We start from the raw sequence: 16,304 nt of genomic DNA, 5'->3' as shown, positions 1-16,304 counted from the left end.
ATTTTTTTTCCTATGTTTGTCCCTCTGCCCTGTCTCACTCTCCCATTACAATATCCCTGCTATATACAGTTGTCTTCCAGAAGAGTTACTGAAAAAGTGATACATACAAGTAAAGGGAGAGAGGCCACGAGTTCCAACCATCAGCTCATAAAGTTTTTGGCAATAGGGAGCATAAACTCCACTCAGGGTTGGATTAAGGGAGGGTCTCCTGCAGATCCGCAAGTGTAGGTGAGTCTCCAGGGAATGCAGTTTCAGGAAAGCAGTTCTGGTACGCAGGGATGATTATCAGCTGATGCGGCACAGCAGTCATCTTGTAGTTACCAGGAATGGTGTTGTGGGGATCTGCAGTGTGAGTTGTCCTTGGGTATCTGGCTTCCTTAAGAATGGCAGAGTAGTTCTTGTTTTCCCCTGAGGTAATGCAGGGCTGGTAACTATCATCTTCTCAAGTTGCAAGTTCTTCAACCTTGTTTTCGACCTCCGGGCCATCCAGCTCCAGAGAGGCCAGGCGCGCGGCTGCGCAGGGGCGTAAGCCCCCAGCCGCGGGGCCCCCGGAGGGGGGCCGGCCCTAAAATTTATCATGTTAGGCATGCATTAAAAAAATGAAAGATACATAAAAAAGGAAATGTAACCCAAACTAACAAAATAGTCAACAGAAACAGATCCAGAATTGACAAAAAACATGCAATTAGTACAGAAAGACTTTAAAACAACTATTTAAATATGCTCAAGGACCTAAAAGAAAACATAAACACAATGCAGGGGACAATGTATAAGAAAAAATGAGAGGGACCAGCAGGTGGCATGGTGGTTAAGGTGCTGGACTCCCACATGACTGACCACAGTTCAAGTCCTGAACCTGGTGGTTTGCTTTCTCTCTTTCTCTCTCTCTCTCTCTCTCTGTCTCCCTCTGGTCAAATTAAAAAAAAAAAAAAAAGAAAAGAATGAATAAATAAAAAAACTCTTTAAAAAAAGAAAGAAAAGAATGAGAAAGAAATGGTACTTCTAGATATTCAATAGCAACAACATATTATCTATCACATAAGACTGACACCAGGAATCAGCATAATCTGGCCCCAGTAAGAAAAGAGCTTCAAGTCAAAGTGAGTTTTTCTTTTGCTGGTATTCAGTTTTTAACACTACCCAAGTAAAGAAGGATGTCCTAAAGGTTTCTAGGTAGTTCAGAGAATTATCATTGGAAAGAGTAAAAATGTTTCCCCAATGAAGGGGAAAATATATTAAAAAAAAAAAAAAAAAAAAAGAGAGGGACCAGCAGGTGGCATGGTGGTTAAGGTGCTGGACTCTCACATGGGTCAAGTCCCTGGACCTGTGACTTGCTTTCTCACTTTCCTTCTATCTGTGTGCCTGTCTTTCTCTGGTCAAAATAAGAAATGAATGACTAAATAAAGTTAATAAATAATTCTTTAAAAAATACACAAAAAAGCATACAAAATTTAACTATCCAATAAAGCTTTAAAATTAAAAAAAAATTGTATTAATTTGTTATAGGGCACATGCACTAGCTGGAGACAAGGAGAGAGAGAGGGAAAGTGAGAAAGGGGGCAATGGCCATTCCAAAATGCTGTTTCTCCATTCTTCTCTAGGAGAATGCACATGAGGCCAACATGTTTTTTTCACTGGCTCATCTGGGGCCAGGGTTCTAATAGTGCAGTGGGCTCCAGCTGCCTTAACCACTAGCCACCTGGCTGGCCCACTACCTAGCCAAGTTTTTCAAGCTGCTGGGTACGGGACTTGAACTGGGCAATTGGCCATATGGTATCCAGCAGCCTTAGCCACCACACTCCAATAAAGTTTCTTAAGTGTTAAAATAAGTTGCTCAATTGATGTGTAGAAAGAAATGTAACTATTACATTTTTCTCACATATATTTCATTTTTTAGGCTTATTTCTTGAGAGACAATGACACTCCCCACCTTAAAAGAAGATCTTCACCCCAGGCCCACCTCCAGTCTCAGTTGGGATCACCTGCACACACTCAGTACCCTTCCATGGGCACCCAGCATAGCAGTGGCTTTGCCTTACTATGGGTCACTGTTGCTAGCCCTCAAATATATTAATTCTTTAGTTAGTTCTGCTACTAATTATAACTTTTTACTGTTAAATAGTTCTATTGCTGTTTTGCTTAATAGCATTCATGTAACAGAAATAACTTTTCATATAAGAACTTATTTTGGGGACTGGCAGGTTGCATGGTGCTTAATACACTGGATTTCCACATGGTTGGCTGTGGTTTGCTTCTGGGACCTGGCTGTTTGTGTTCTAACATTTCCTCTCTCTCTGGTCAAATTAAAAAATAATACTAATAAATAAAATTTAAAAAGAAGGTGGGCAGGTGGTGGTGGTTGAGAGCGCTGGACTCATGGCTGACTGCGATTTGCATGGCAGACCTGGTGGCTTCCTCTCTGTCTCTCTGGTCAAATTAAAATAATAAATAAAGTTAAATAAAATAATTCTTTTTTTTTTTTTTTGGAGAGGTTTTTGCTATAGGGCGCGTGTGCGTGCCAGGCAGAGAGAGAGACAGAAAGACAGAAAGCGAGAAATCACCCCCCAAGGGGGATGGTCACGCCGCAATCCCTTCTCCTCCATTCTCCTCTCGGGATCTTGGGCACGCACGCACACCCGCCCGGCGTGAGTTTTAAGCCACCGGGTCTGGGACTCGAACTGTGGTCAACTACGTGGGAGTCCAGCAACATAGCCATTAGGCTAACTGCTGGTTCCCAATAAAATAATTCTTAAGAATATGTTAAGGAACCACCTCTCAAAGAGTCAGTCACTCCATAGTTTTGCTAAGAGAAGCTTTTAAAAATATTCAGCTGCGAGTCCAGCAGATGGTGTAAAGGCTGCATCACTGGACTCCCATGTAGTGGACACCGGTTCCAGTCCTGGACCTGGTGGCTTAAACTCACGCGGGACGCTTGTGCATGCGTGCCCAAGATCCCAAGGGGAGAATGACAGAGAAAGGACTGCTGTGTGGGGGTGATTTCTCGCTTTCTGTCTCTCTGTCTCTCTTTCTGGTGAGCGCAGGAGCCCTATAGCAAAAACCTCTCCCAAAGAAAAACATTACTCAGCTGCATTGTGGTCCCTACCACTAGGCTTTCTGTCGACTAGGTTGGAGGGGAAAGGTCACTATTACCATTTTTAAAAGCTGCGCAGCTATTCTCTGTAGCTGAAAACCACCTGCGAGAAGTCAGCGACGGCGGGTGGAACTCCCGCGGTCTAGCCGGCGCCTCCCGCGGCCTGCGATTGGTCCCCACCAGCGGAGGAGTGTGCGTGAAGACCCGGCCAACAAGCTCAGCCCAACCATAGAGTTTAGAAGCCTCCTTAGTCCTAGAGGAGACGCGAATGAGGACGCTCTGGTCGTCGCTCGCGAATAGGGAGGGAGGAAAACTCGTTGGAAGCCCCTGAGGCAGAGGCTGGCCGCCCTTCCCACTGACTTGGGTTGGTTGGGGTTAGCGGTAGCCCCGAAGGCGGCGCCGACTATACCCCTGGTCAGTACCGGAAACCCGCAAAGGGAGCCACACCTCCACTGCTGTCTCTGGTGCATACAAAGCGCCACGCGGAGGACTTCCTGGAGGAGGCACCGCGGCTGCGATTTGAACAGGTTTGGAAAAAAAGAGAAACTATTATGAATATAGGAGTGGTTGCTCCGGGAAAGCCAGTGTGTTAAAGTTGGGGCCCTTAGGGAGGTTGTATTTGCATTTGCAAATAATCTTGCATTTGCAAGGATCTTTGGGTTTGTGGCACCAGCTTTTTGGATAGTTTGGGCTGTTTCAGGTCTTCAGCCTCTTGAAGGAACAAAGTCCGATGAATGAATGACTGGGTAATACCATGGTTTTAGGGGAAAACAAGGTGTGATTAGTTTAATGTATTCACATTGTCAGGCAGTAGCATTTTATATTCTGACTGAGGTTAAGATGAGATCACATTAAAGTTTTAAGAGTTTATCATGCACACAGAGGATCAGCTTATAAAGCGTAAGTGTGGAAACCCAGTGATCTTTACTGTATTGGCTACTAAAAACTTATTCTTTTTAGGGCAGGTAGAGCCGTAGGAGCTCTTCCCCTGTAGCTGATTGGTTCAGTTTCACGCCGAGAAAGAAAAACCTGAACTTTCACTCATAGTTAGAGCTAGCATTTCTGGGGAAGCAGGATATTTTAAGATTCAGTTATATAGCTACGGCCACTCAAAACAGCTCACATTTTTCTTTAGAAGTCTGAGTTTTATATGAATAACCTTTACAATAGGTAACTCAGTAAATATTCAATAGTTGCAAGAATGAAAGGGATGAAGCCTCTGCCCCCACTTGGAGCCATTGATCAGGACTGTTTTTTTGTTGTGCCTCTTTGTTTAACAGGCAAGGAGTTTTCTAGACTTTTCAGGGAAATTGAACTTCTTCTTCTTCTTCTTCATCTTCTTTTTGCTATGGGCATTTGTGCCTGTCAGGGAGAAACAGAGGGAGGGAGAGAGAGAAAGGTAAAGTGAGCAATCACCCACTACCTGGGGATGGCCATGCCACAATCCCTTCTCCAGTCTCCTCTCAAGATTTGGAGCATGCTCCCATAACAGCCTGGCCAGTGTGATTTTTCAAGCCGCCTGGTTTGGGACCTGAACCTTGCAATCTGAGTAGGATCCAGTGCCTTAACCTTCCACACCACCTGCTGGCCCAAAGTGGCTTTCTTTCTATTACTGTTTTGTTTTTAATTTGCTATAAGGTGTGCCCTTTCTAGGGGGAGGGGGAGAAAGAAAGTAAGAAAGCACCTGTGGTGGGGAGATGGCCACCCTTTTCCTGCATTCTCCCTTAGGGATTTTGGGCATGCATGCACATACATGTGCCCAGCATGTTCTTCAAGTGGCTTGGTCAGGGCTCCAGTTGAGCAGTCAGCTATGTGGGATCCAACCTCCTTAACCACCATGCCATTGACTTGCCCATGAGGGGCTTTCTTTAAATAAATTTACATAAAGGTGCACCCTGTGAAGAAAACAAGTCTGCTATTGTTACTGCTGTGAGTTCTAGCCTATCACCAAATTAGAGTGGTTGTGAGACCTCAAAACACAAAAGTTAGCTTGTAAATGGGCAGGCCTAAGATAAGAACCATTTACTAAGACTCTGAAACTGAAAAATTTCAAGAATTTCAGAAATGCTGCCTCTATGGAGACATCTCAGCAACAGCTAGAGCTAGTGAGAAGTAATGGCCAACTCCAACCGGAAGTCCCTGTAACCAATAGTTTTTGTTTCAAATAGTTTTCATGGATTTTTTTTAAAAAAGGACAGCGGGCCAGCAGATGGCATGGTGGTTGGGGCACTGGACTCCAACATGGCTGACTATGGGTCGAGCCCCAGACCTGGTAGCTTGCTTTCTCACTTTTCAGTTCTTTCCCTCTCTGTCTCTCTCTGGTCAAATTTAAAAATAATACATAAAATTAAATACATTATTTTAGAAAAGAACAACATATTTGATTTTCTCCTGTTTGAACTAATTGAAGGCAATAGGAGGCCAAAATCTGATCATGTTCTGGTTTGGGCTGATGATTGCAGAGGTTATGGTTTTGTCTCTGAGCTAGGTGTTGCAAGTCGTGAATCAGAGTTTTACAAGGATACTTCAAAAAGGTCATCAAAAAATGGAATTAAAGTACAAATTTATTTTTTGTCCCCCAAAAATAAAGGAATTGAGTAGTTTTTTTTTTTTTAAGAATTTTTAATTTAACTTTATTTATTTTAATTTTGACCAGAGAGGGACAGAGCGAGAGAGCAAGGGCAAGAGAGAGAGGAAAGTGAGAAAGCAAGCTGGGACTCAAACAGTGGTTGGCCATGTGAGAGTCCAGCACCCTTAACTACCACACCACTGCTGGCCCCTGAAATTGAGTCGTTTCTTCATTCTCCTTTTTTTTTTTTTTTTAATTAAATTGCCTGAGAACACATGTGCTTGCTAGAAATTACTCCACGATCACACTGCCTGCCATTTCTTCTCCATTTCTCCATCCTGTTGAGATTTATGGCATGTGTGCACACGCACCCACATGCCTTTCAGCCACCTGGGCCAGGATTTGAACTGCAGTCACCATGTGAGATCCTGCTCCCTTAACCACTAGGTTATGGGGCTGGCCCCTTGAATGCATCGTCTATGAACATTTTGAAGATCTTTTATATTTTGCTCTGTGATTTAGCTGTATAAAGTCACTCATTGAGGTGCTGTAGAACATATCCTGGGGAGAAAGGGAAGACTGGGCCACAGCTTTTCCTAGATAAAGCTTTTGAAATTGATCTTCAGGAAGTCATAGCAAAAAAATTCCGGAGCTCATCAGTTTGATCACATATTCCAACCCCAAACACAGTGACTTTGTATTAACTAAGTTTTGTTTGTTGGCTTCCTTGGAATTCCCTGTCCCAGGTCTGCCTACTGAGAAAGCTTTAAGTTAGGGCTGCTCTTATTCATTATCTTTTTCTTCAGTTTAGCCTGGCAGCCCAGATCCTATTCCTTAGAGAAGACAAGGCCATGGAAGCTATGTTCCTGACAGCCAGCTGGCAGGTGAGCTGTGGTTCCTCCTCTGCTTCCTCATTGTAGCCCCTATTGCTGAACATCTTCTTTGTTCAGGCTGAGCCCTCTTTATCTATTTTAGGAACTTCCCTTCCTGGAAAGTATGATATAAAGAGCCTAAACTAAGGAGTTAGATAGGATTAGATCCAGGCTCTACTTTATATGTTTTTGCCAAAGGGTGCATATGCTTGCCAGAGAGAGGAAAAGTGGGAAGTCACCCCTCAAGCAGGATGGCCACACCACAATCCCTTCTCCTCCATTATCCTGGATGTTACCACTTACCACTCTCACTTCTCTGTCTCACCCGCCCACTTGGCTATTCATTAACTAAAGCAGGAACCAGAGATGCTACGAGATCATACAGGTCATTTGCTTAGCAACTCCAGGGCCCCCATTTACATGGCTCTGATGGGATTAATGTCCTATAGTGTTGAGCAGCTGATAGCTATATCCTGTAGCCTCAGCAGGAGTTGTTGCTTTGTTTATTACTGGCAGGCAAGATCAAAGAGGGACAGAGCGAGAGAGCAAGGGCAAGAGAGAGAGGAAAGTGAGAAAGCAAGCTGGGACTCAAACAGTGGTTGGCCATGTGAGAGTCCAGCACCCTTAACTACCACACCACTGCTGGCCCCTGAAATTGAGTCGTTTCTTCATTCTCCTTTTTTTTTTTTTTTTAATTAAATTGCCTGAGAACACATGTGCTTGCTAGAAATTACTCCACGATCACACTGCCTGCCATTTCTTCTCCATTTCTCCATCCTGTTGAGATTTATGGCATGTGTGCACACGCACCCACATGCCTTTCAGCCACCTGGGCCAGGATTTGAACTGCAGTCACCATGTGAGATCCTGCTCCCTTAACCACTAGGTTATGGGGCTGGCCCCTTGAATGCATCGTCTATGAACATTTTGAAGATCTTTTATATTTTGCTCTGTGATTTAGCTGTATAAAGTCACTCATTGAGGTGCTGTAGAACATATCCTGGGGAGAAAGGGAAGACTGGGCCACAGCTTTTCCTAGATAAAGCTTTTGAAATTGATCTTCAGGAAGTCATAGCAAAAAAATTCCGGAGCTCATCAGTTTGATCACATATTCCAACCCCAAACACAGTGACTTTGTATTAACTAAGTTTTGTTTGTTGGCTTCCTTGGAATTCCCTGTCCCAGGTCTGCCTACTGAGAAAGCTTTAAGTTAGGGCTGCTCTTATTCATTATCTTTTTCTTCAGTTTAGCCTGGCAGCCCAGATCCTATTCCTTAGAGAAGACAAGGCCATGGAAGCTATGTTCCTGACAGCCAGCTGGCAGGTGAGCTGTGGTTCCTCCTCTGCTTCCTCATTGTAGCCCCTATTGCTGAACATCTTCTTTGTTCAGGCTGAGCCCTCTTTATCTATTTTAGGAACTTCCCTTCCTGGAAAGTATGATATAAAGAGCCTAAACTAAGGAGTTAGATAGGATTAGATCCAGGCTCTACTTTATATGTTTTTGCCAAAGGGTGCATATGCTTGCCAGAGAGAGGAAAAGTGGGAAGTCACCCCTCAAGCAGGATGGCCACACCACAATCCCTTCTCCTCCATTATCCTGGATGTTACCACTTACCACTCTCACTTCTCTGTCTCACCCGCCCACTTGGCTATTCATTAACTAAAGCAGGAACCAGAGATGCTACGAGATCATACAGGTCATTTGCTTAGCAACTCCAGGGCCCCCATTTACATGGCTCTGATGGGATTAATGTCCTATAGTGTTGAGCAGCTGATAGCTATATCCTGTAGCCTCAGCAGGAGTTGTTGCTTTGTTTATTACTGGCAGGCAAGATCAAGGTAGCAACTTGCCATTCAGTAAACATTTACAGAAGGAACAAGAGCAATGAGCGTGTAGAATGCCACCTGTGAGGGATGTGTGAGCAAGAATCGTTAATTTAGGTATAACTATAAGGTACACATTTAGGGTGTAACTATAAATGTACAGAGAGTCCTCTGGAGAGATTGAGCATGTTATTTCCCAGTGCTTGCTTACTAACCTTTGTGCAGGTGCAGAGAATGCAGGTGGTCTAGTAGGTCCCAGTAAGGAGACTGCAGAACAGCTCATATAACAAGCAGGGTGTTCACAGTGGTGATGACAGAAGGCCTGAAATCGTCACTGTGGAACTCAAGTTTGATAGAGAGGAAAGGAAGACTCTAAGACTTGTCTGCAGGGGGGAGCTATGTGAGGCTTTTCTGGATGGGATGGGTGTTTTCTGTTACTGCTTAGTCCTGATAGTGCTTGTCCTTTCTCTGCATGAACACTGATCAGCACAGCATCCTGAAGAGCAGGCAGTGGATGGGTAGACACTGGGCCCCTCTGTTCCAAGGACTGCTGTAGCACCTGACTAAGGGCAGGTGCCTCCATTCTCAGCCCATAAAACTTGAACACACAAGTGCAAATATAAACTTCTTTCATATACGCTGTGCTGAGTAGTCTCTGTCCCCTCTGGGTATATTCTCCACCCTCCTGCACTTTGGCATTTGGTCTGTACCTTATTTATTTATTTATTTTTTGGAGAGATTTTTGCCACAGGGTATGTGCACTCGACAGAAAGACAGAGAGAGACAAAGAGACAGAAGGTGAGAAATCACACCCCAGGGGGTATGGCCACGCCACATCCCTTCTCTATTCTCCCCTTGGGATCTTGGGCACACATGCATATGCGCCCCGCGTGAGTTTAAGCCACCAGGTCCAGGACTTGAACCGGGGTCTACTACATGGAAGTCCAGCAACATAGCCATTATGCCAACTGCTAGTCCCAGGTCTATACGTTTTATCACCAGCAATGGGCTCCTTTGCCCTCTGGCTTCTGGTTGGCTTTTGGCAATAGGATGGAGGAGGGTTGGGGACCAGAGGCCTGGAGAAAATTGTTTCCATGTCTATTCCCATAGCTCCCTTCCGCCAGGCTGTGGGGTGGCAGTGGCTACCCTCTAAGGCCCTAGCTCCAATCTGGTTCCCTTCGCAGCAGCTTTTTGGATTCCAGTGCTTCCCTACTTTACCTCTTATACCCGTTAGGGAACAGTTCCCCATGATAACCATAGCCAGCACCTACATGCTTCAGTATACGGTGTTGGTGTCCGTGAAGCCTTTCTGTTCCTGGGTAAATAGTTGGCACATTCATCCATCCTCAGTGACCTCATCTCTCTCCTAGGAACCTGTCACAGAAGAGGTATATTACTTATAAAGGTAGTGTGAACTAGAGCGGGGGTTGGCAAACTGAACTAGACCTGTTCAGTAAAGTTTTATTTACTGTATAGTTGTACCCACTCGCTCACCTATTGTCTGCGGCTGCTGTTGTGCTAAGACAGCAGAGTCGAATAGTTGGAGCAGAGAACAAATGGTCTGAAAAGGCTGACTGTGCACCGAGTGACCCTTTAGTGATGAAGTCTGTGCTGTGGTATGGAAACATGCCTGGCCTAAGGGTCAGCTGACGTGGTAGAGCCCTGAATCTGCTACTTGCTGAGTGACCTTGGGCAGGGCACTTGACCTCTCCAAACCTGTTTTCTTATCTTTAGAATAGTATGACGTTAGTTATTATAAGAATTGAACTTAAAACTGTTGGCTATTTTTCAGGCATTTCTGTCCTTTGAAGATGTGGCAATGTATTTTACAAGAGAGGAGTGGGGCCACCTTGACTGGACTCAAAAGGACCTCTACAGAGATGTGATGCTGGAGAATTACAGGAGCATGATCTCATTGGGTAATGGCTCAGTTTTGTGTGTTTTCAGTACCTATACAAGTCCCCAGTCCCTTATCTGTGATTCCAAAATCAGCAAAAGGTCTGAAAAGCAGAATTTTTTTCTTTTTTATAAAAAAAAGAATTTTTTTTGTTTTTGAAGGGGTTTTTGCTATAGGGTGCATGTGCACTTGCCAGAAAAAGAGAGAGAGACAGCAAGAACTCACCCCCTAGGGGGGATGGCCACGCCACAATCCCTTCTCCTCCATTCTCTCCTTCGGATCTTGGGCACGCATGCACATGTGCCCTGCACACACACGCACTCAGTATGAGTTTAAACCACCAGATCCAGGAGTCGGACCGTGGTTCACTACATGGGAGTCTAGCAACATAGACATTATGCCAACTGCTGGACCCTAAAAAAAATTATTTTTCACTTACTGATTTTTTAAAAATTTGATCAGAGAAAGAGAAAAGGAAAGTGAGAAAGTAAGCCACCAGGTCTAGGACACAAACCATAGTGGGCCACGTGGGAGTCAGAAGAATTTTTTAGTTATTTAGTTACAAAACCTGACCTATAGTGGGGCCAGCAGGTGGTGTGGTGGTTAAGGGTCCTGGGCTCCCCCATGACCGACCACAGTTTGAGTTCTGGACCTGGCAACTTCCTTTCTAACTTTATCTCTCCCCCTCTCTGGTCAAATTGAAATAAATAAATGAATAAATAAAGTTAAATAAAATAAATAAATAAAACCTGACCCGAAGTCACCGGGAACTGAAACCTGATTTCATCTCACAGGAAACTATTTACTGTCCTGTATTCCTGGTTGTGCTTATCTATAGCCTAGCTTAAGAAATACCAGTGTGTGTTTGAGGGCACAGCTCCATATCCTATGGAGGATGGTGTGTGATATGAAATACAAGTCATGTTTCTAAAGTCTGGGAAAATTCTGAATCCCGAAACACATCCGGCCCAAGGGCTTCAGATAAGGGACTGTGAACAATGACTAGTAGTGTTTGTTTTAGGGTCAGAGACATATAAATCCTTCTCCACTTCTATTCCCATCTTCCACATCGTTAAGATCTCTAGGCGCTGAAGACTATAGTTGGTTTAGATTCTAAAGACTTGCTTCCTATTCTCTTAAAGTCTTTTTTTTTCTTTTCTCTGGAAATGGGTAACTTCCGTTTATAACATGAGTGAGTGTCCAGGAAATTATTTTAAACAGCCTTGATTTTGTTTTCTTTTCAAGAATTTTTAATTTAATTTATCATTATTACTTTTTAATTTGACGAGGTGAGGAGGGATGAGAAAGCAAGTCTCCAGGTTCAGGACTCACACGAAAGTCGGCCGTATGGGAATTCAGCACCTTAACCACTTTGCCACCTGCCAGCCCAAACAGTCTTGTTTTTGAACCTTCACTTTTATCCTCCCAGGAGGCTGCCTTTGTTTGTCTTTACTTATTTTGCCAGAGGGTACCCAAACTGGGCAGAAAGAGATAGAGAGACAGAGAAGAGGGAGAAAGCACCCACCAGTGGGGTACGGTCATGCTGTAGTACCTTCTCCAAGTCTCCATCTTGTTGGAATTTGGGGTCTGCACACATGTCTGGTGCATTTTTTAATGTTGGGGCCAGAATTTAAGATTTTAAAAAATGTATTTTTGGAGATTTTTGCTATAGGGCCCTTGTGCTCACTAGAGAAACAGAAAGTGAGAAATCACCCACCCCACGGCACCCCCACCCCCCCACTTTTCTATTTTACTATTGGGATTTGGGGCATGCACTCACACACACCTGGCATGTTTTTCAAGCTGCCAGATCTGGGACTTGAACCATGTAGTTATTCATGTGAGATCCAGCTGCCTTAACTACCATGCCACCTGGCTTACCCCATTTTCCTTTTCAAAGGAGAACATACGTACAGACACACACAGTTTTTCTTTTAAGAGCATACATGAATATGTGGGAGGTATAGAGAAGTATGAAAGGAAGGAGAAAATATTCAAGGATAGCAATGTTAATATTTTGAAGTATTTTCAGTTTTTTCTTAGACTTTTAAAAAAGCTAAGCATAGGGGCCACAAAGTGGTGTGGTGGTTAAAGGCACTGGACTCCCACATGGCCGACTACGGTTCGAGTCTTGGACCTGGTGGCTTGCTTTCTCACTTTGTCTCTCTCTCTCTGCCTCTCTCTGATCAAAACTAGAAATTAATAATATAAATAAAATTAAATAAAATAATTATAAAAAATTACTTTTTTTAAAAAAAAAAGCTAAGCATATTCTTTGTGGAATTCTGTAATCCCTTTTACATTTAACATAGCATTGGCATTTTCCCATAATACAGTAAATGATCATAATATACACTAATTCTATTGCATGATCTATAATACTTATTTTTTAACATTTGGGGACATTTGGCTTGGCTTTGTTGGTTTGCCTGTGTGTTTATTGTTTTCTTTTTTATTTTTCTCTTTTTTTTAAAGAATTTTCATTGAACTTTTTAAAAATAGTTTTTTTAAAGAATTATTTAACTTTATTATTTGTTTATTTCATTTTAATTTGACTAGAGAGGGACAGAGCAAGAAAGAGAGAGGGAGAAAGAAAGTGAGAAAGCAAGCCACCGAGTCCAGGACTCAAACCATGGTTGGCCATATGTAAGTCTAGCACCCTTAACCACCATGCCACCTGCCGACCCTGAGAATTTTTATTTAACTTTATTTATTTGTTTATTTATTTATTTTCATATGACCAGAGAGAGAGAGAAAGTGAGAAAGCAAGTCGCCAGGTCTGGGACTTGAACCGTGGTTGACCGTGTGGGAGTCAAGTGCCCTCAACCATCATACCACCTTCTGGCCTCTGTTTAAATAAATGCATGTGTTTCTTTTTTTTTTTATTTTTTTTATTACATTGGATTACATATAACTTTACATTGACTTCCATTGCTTTTTCAAAAGGGAATGCCATGCATGTCAGTCAATACAGAGGCATCGATCTCCCCGCTTTATCATTCAAAGTCTTTTCCATGCATTTCCCAATAATTATTATTATTATAATTTTTTAAAACAGTCAATCACTATTTCTCATTTTGCTTGTTAAAAGACTTCACCCATCATGAAATACTTCCCAGACCAGTCCAGTTGAGAATACTATACACGTCATCTTCAACAGATAATAAACCATATCTGTTTCTCACTAACATCCCCTCTATTGTTCACTTGCTATCTTTCTCTATCCTCTTCTCTTTTTTTTTTTTAGTTTTTTTTTTATTATAATTTTTTTTTTCCCATCGCAACACTCAAATGAATTTTCCATCCAATATATACTGTGCGTTGGCTCAATCAAGCACGTCAACATATATGTTCTCAGCAAATAATTTCCCAATTCTTGTGTCCTGCATACCTTGCCTTTTGTTTTACCATCCTAGATTCCCCATCCCCCTCCCTCTGTTATGACCCATCCTCCTCCCACATTGTCCCTGTCATCCCCGATTGCCCTCCGTGCCTCACCCCTCCCCAAATGATCTGTCAGTGATCTTAATTAGTCTAAGTCTCTCCAATAGTTATCACAGCTGACACATGCCTCTACATGAACTCAAGTCTGACTTTAGGCCTAAACCCCATTGGGTAAAAAGAGCATACTATAAAGTAGAACCCAACTGGGCCCATACCGCTCACTGCAGCCATCAAATATCCATTTTTTTTTTTTAATGGTACGAATAGTTTTACCATTTTTTTTTGTTTGTTTTCGTTTTTTTTTTAACCTAATATTCATTCCCTGAGCATCATCACAGCGTACTAAATGTAATTTCCCATCTAGAATAGACTGCACAGTGACCCAATCAAGCATGTTATCATCAATAATATTCCACTTCTACTTTCTTGCTTATGCACATATATATGTTTTTTTTTCCTCTTCCTCTTTTTTTTTATTTTTTTTTTATTTTTCCTGGTATTCGACTGCCTTGTCTCACTCTCCCATTACAATATCCCTGCTATATACAGTTGTCTTCCAGAAGAGTTACTGAAAAAGTGATACATACAAGTAAAGGGAGAGAGGCCACAAGTTCCAACCATCAGCTCATAAAGTTTTTGGTAATAGGGAGCATAAACTCCACTCAGGGTTGGATAAGGAAGGGTCTCCGGCAGATCCACAAGTGTAGGTAAGTCTCCAAGGAATGCAGTTTCAGGAAAGCAGTTCTGGTACACAGGGGTGATCAGCTGATGCGGCACAGCAGTCATCTTGTAGTTACCAGGAATGGTGTTGTGGGGGTCAGCAGTGTGAGTTGTCCTTGGGTATCTGGCTTCCTTAAAAATGGCAGAGTAGTTCTTGTTTTCCCCTGAGGTAATGCAGGGCTGGTAACTATCATCTTCTTAAGTTGCAAGTTCTTCAACCTTGTTTTCCGCCTCCGTGCCATCCCGGGCCAGAGAGGTAGGGAGGGGCAGGGAGGGGCAGGGAGCCCCCCGGAGTGGGGGCGGCGCCGGCCAGGCCGGGAACGGCCATCATTTTCTTTATTATGTTCCGATGGACGTTTCTAACTATAAATCTTTTGAATTTTTCATTATTTCCTAAAGTATATTCCCAAACTGCAGCTTTGGAGTTAAAAAAGATGTGGAACTTTAAGTCTCTCTTTTTTTTAATGTATAATCGGCATTTTATTTTTTCCCCCAGAGGACAGACAGTTCTTCAGTCCTTAAAGACTCGGCTCCTTACATGGGCTTTGGTGGAGGGCGAGGGGCAGCACCTGCAGGTCTAAATCGGGGTGGGGGTGTTCGGTCCTTGCGAGCTTCACAAGATCGGTTCCTGACTACCTCGCAATGAATGGCGTAACTCACACAGTAATGTAGCATCACATACAGCTTGGGGAGCACATAGGCATCTAAGACACTTGCTTCGGAGATGTCCCTGACGGCTGCGGCCTCTACTATGTTTCGGATGACAAACTTTTTAATAGCCTTGTCCTTGGGCACACATCTGGCGCAGTTCGTGCAGCGAATAGGCTGCATAGGGCCACGGCCCTTTTTGGCACAGCCGTTGTTCCTTCTTTTCTTCCTCATCTCGGAAGTGAGGCCGCAAGAGAGCTGGAACTTTAAGTCTCTTTATAGATTAATGAATTATTTTTCAAGAAATTTTGTACTATTTTGCATGTCAAACAGCATTTGAGAGTGCTTCTTTTACCACACTCCTTTAAAGAGTTTTACTAGTTCTAACAACAATATTCGTAATAGAAATTTTGGGGTACATCAATGTATAGGTAATAAAAATCATCTTAAGGCCCACTGCCCAGAAATACTGGCTGTTAACCTTTTGGTTTACTTTTCTTAGCCAGAATTAACTATCTACTTATTTTATCATACACAAACATACATACACACACACACACACACACACACACACACACACACAGGTTTGTGTTTTTTTAACCAAAAGTATTTTAACTTTAATGGAAATAATGATATTATACCTTCTATCATTTAATCTATTTAACATTCTTTCTTTAAAGAAAGAATTTAATCTATTTAACATTCTTTCTTTATTTTTAAAATCAGCAGTGTTTGTCTGGCTACATGTACCTTAAATCAGAATGAATTTAGTAATAAATTTATATTAAAAGCCCTTAGAAGTACCAACTGAAAAGAAACTCAGTACAAGTCCAGTTGTATTGAAAATACACTGTATCAGGCTTAATAGTAAGTGGTCCATTTGTCTATAAATAGGTATTTTAAAGTAAAATTTGGATCTTTTTAAAAAGAATTATTTAATTAATTCCACTTATTATTATTATTTTTTAATTTGACCAGAGAGAGAAAAGAGAAGGGAGAAAGCAAGCCGCCAGACCCAGGACTCGAACCACAGTCAGCCATGTGTGAATCCAGTGTCTTTAACTGCCATGCCACCTTCTGATCCCAAAATTTGGATCATGTTATACATGAGCTTTGCATTCTGCTTTAGAATATACAAAGAGTTTTTTTTTTTTTCCAATTTTTTAAAAGAATTCTTGGGACCAGCAGTTAGCGTAATGGCTATGTCGCTGGACTCCCACGTAGTCGACCGCGGTTCGAG

At 42.6% G+C, this 16,304-nt stretch overlaps 2 protein-coding genes across 6 annotated transcripts in view; one reads left to right on the top strand and one right to left on the bottom strand.

The window, feature by feature from the left end:
* ZNF789 (zinc finger protein 789) overlaps positions 1-16,304 on the top strand; it is a 31,998-nt gene that overhangs the window by 11,608 nt on the left and 4,086 nt on the right. For 2 of the 5 annotated variants that reach the window (XM_014588463.2, XM_014588461.2), the window contains exons 1-3: positions 3,411-3,618; positions 6,467-6,544; positions 10,148-10,274. In XM_014588463.2, the coding sequence (XP_014443949.1) occupies positions 6,512-6,544; positions 10,148-10,274 (160 nt within the window). In that variant the 5' untranslated portion in view covers positions 3,411-3,618; positions 6,467-6,511. Of the gene's footprint in view, positions 1-3,410; positions 3,619-6,466; positions 6,545-7,780; positions 7,856-10,147; positions 10,275-16,304 lie in introns of those variants that run through there. The other 3 variants (XM_027772507.1, XM_014588462.2, XM_006150161.3) reach the window with 3 other exon arrangements.
* On the bottom strand, positions 14,876-15,965 carry LOC106735036 (40S ribosomal protein S26). The gene has a single exon (XM_027772512.1). The coding sequence runs from the start codon at positions 15,296-15,298 to the stop codon at positions 14,951-14,953; it is 348 nt and encodes a 115-aa protein (XP_027628313.1). The 5' UTR covers positions 15,299-15,965; the 3' UTR covers positions 14,876-14,950.

Source organism: Tupaia chinensis, unplaced genomic scaffold (genome assembly GCF_000334495.1).
Source record: "Tupaia chinensis unplaced genomic scaffold, TupChi_1.0 Scaffold000279_1, whole genome shotgun sequence".
Classification (NCBI taxonomy): domain Eukaryota; kingdom Metazoa; phylum Chordata; class Mammalia; order Scandentia; family Tupaiidae; genus Tupaia; species Tupaia belangeri.
This window is presented reverse-complemented; position numbering and strand designations above follow the sequence as displayed.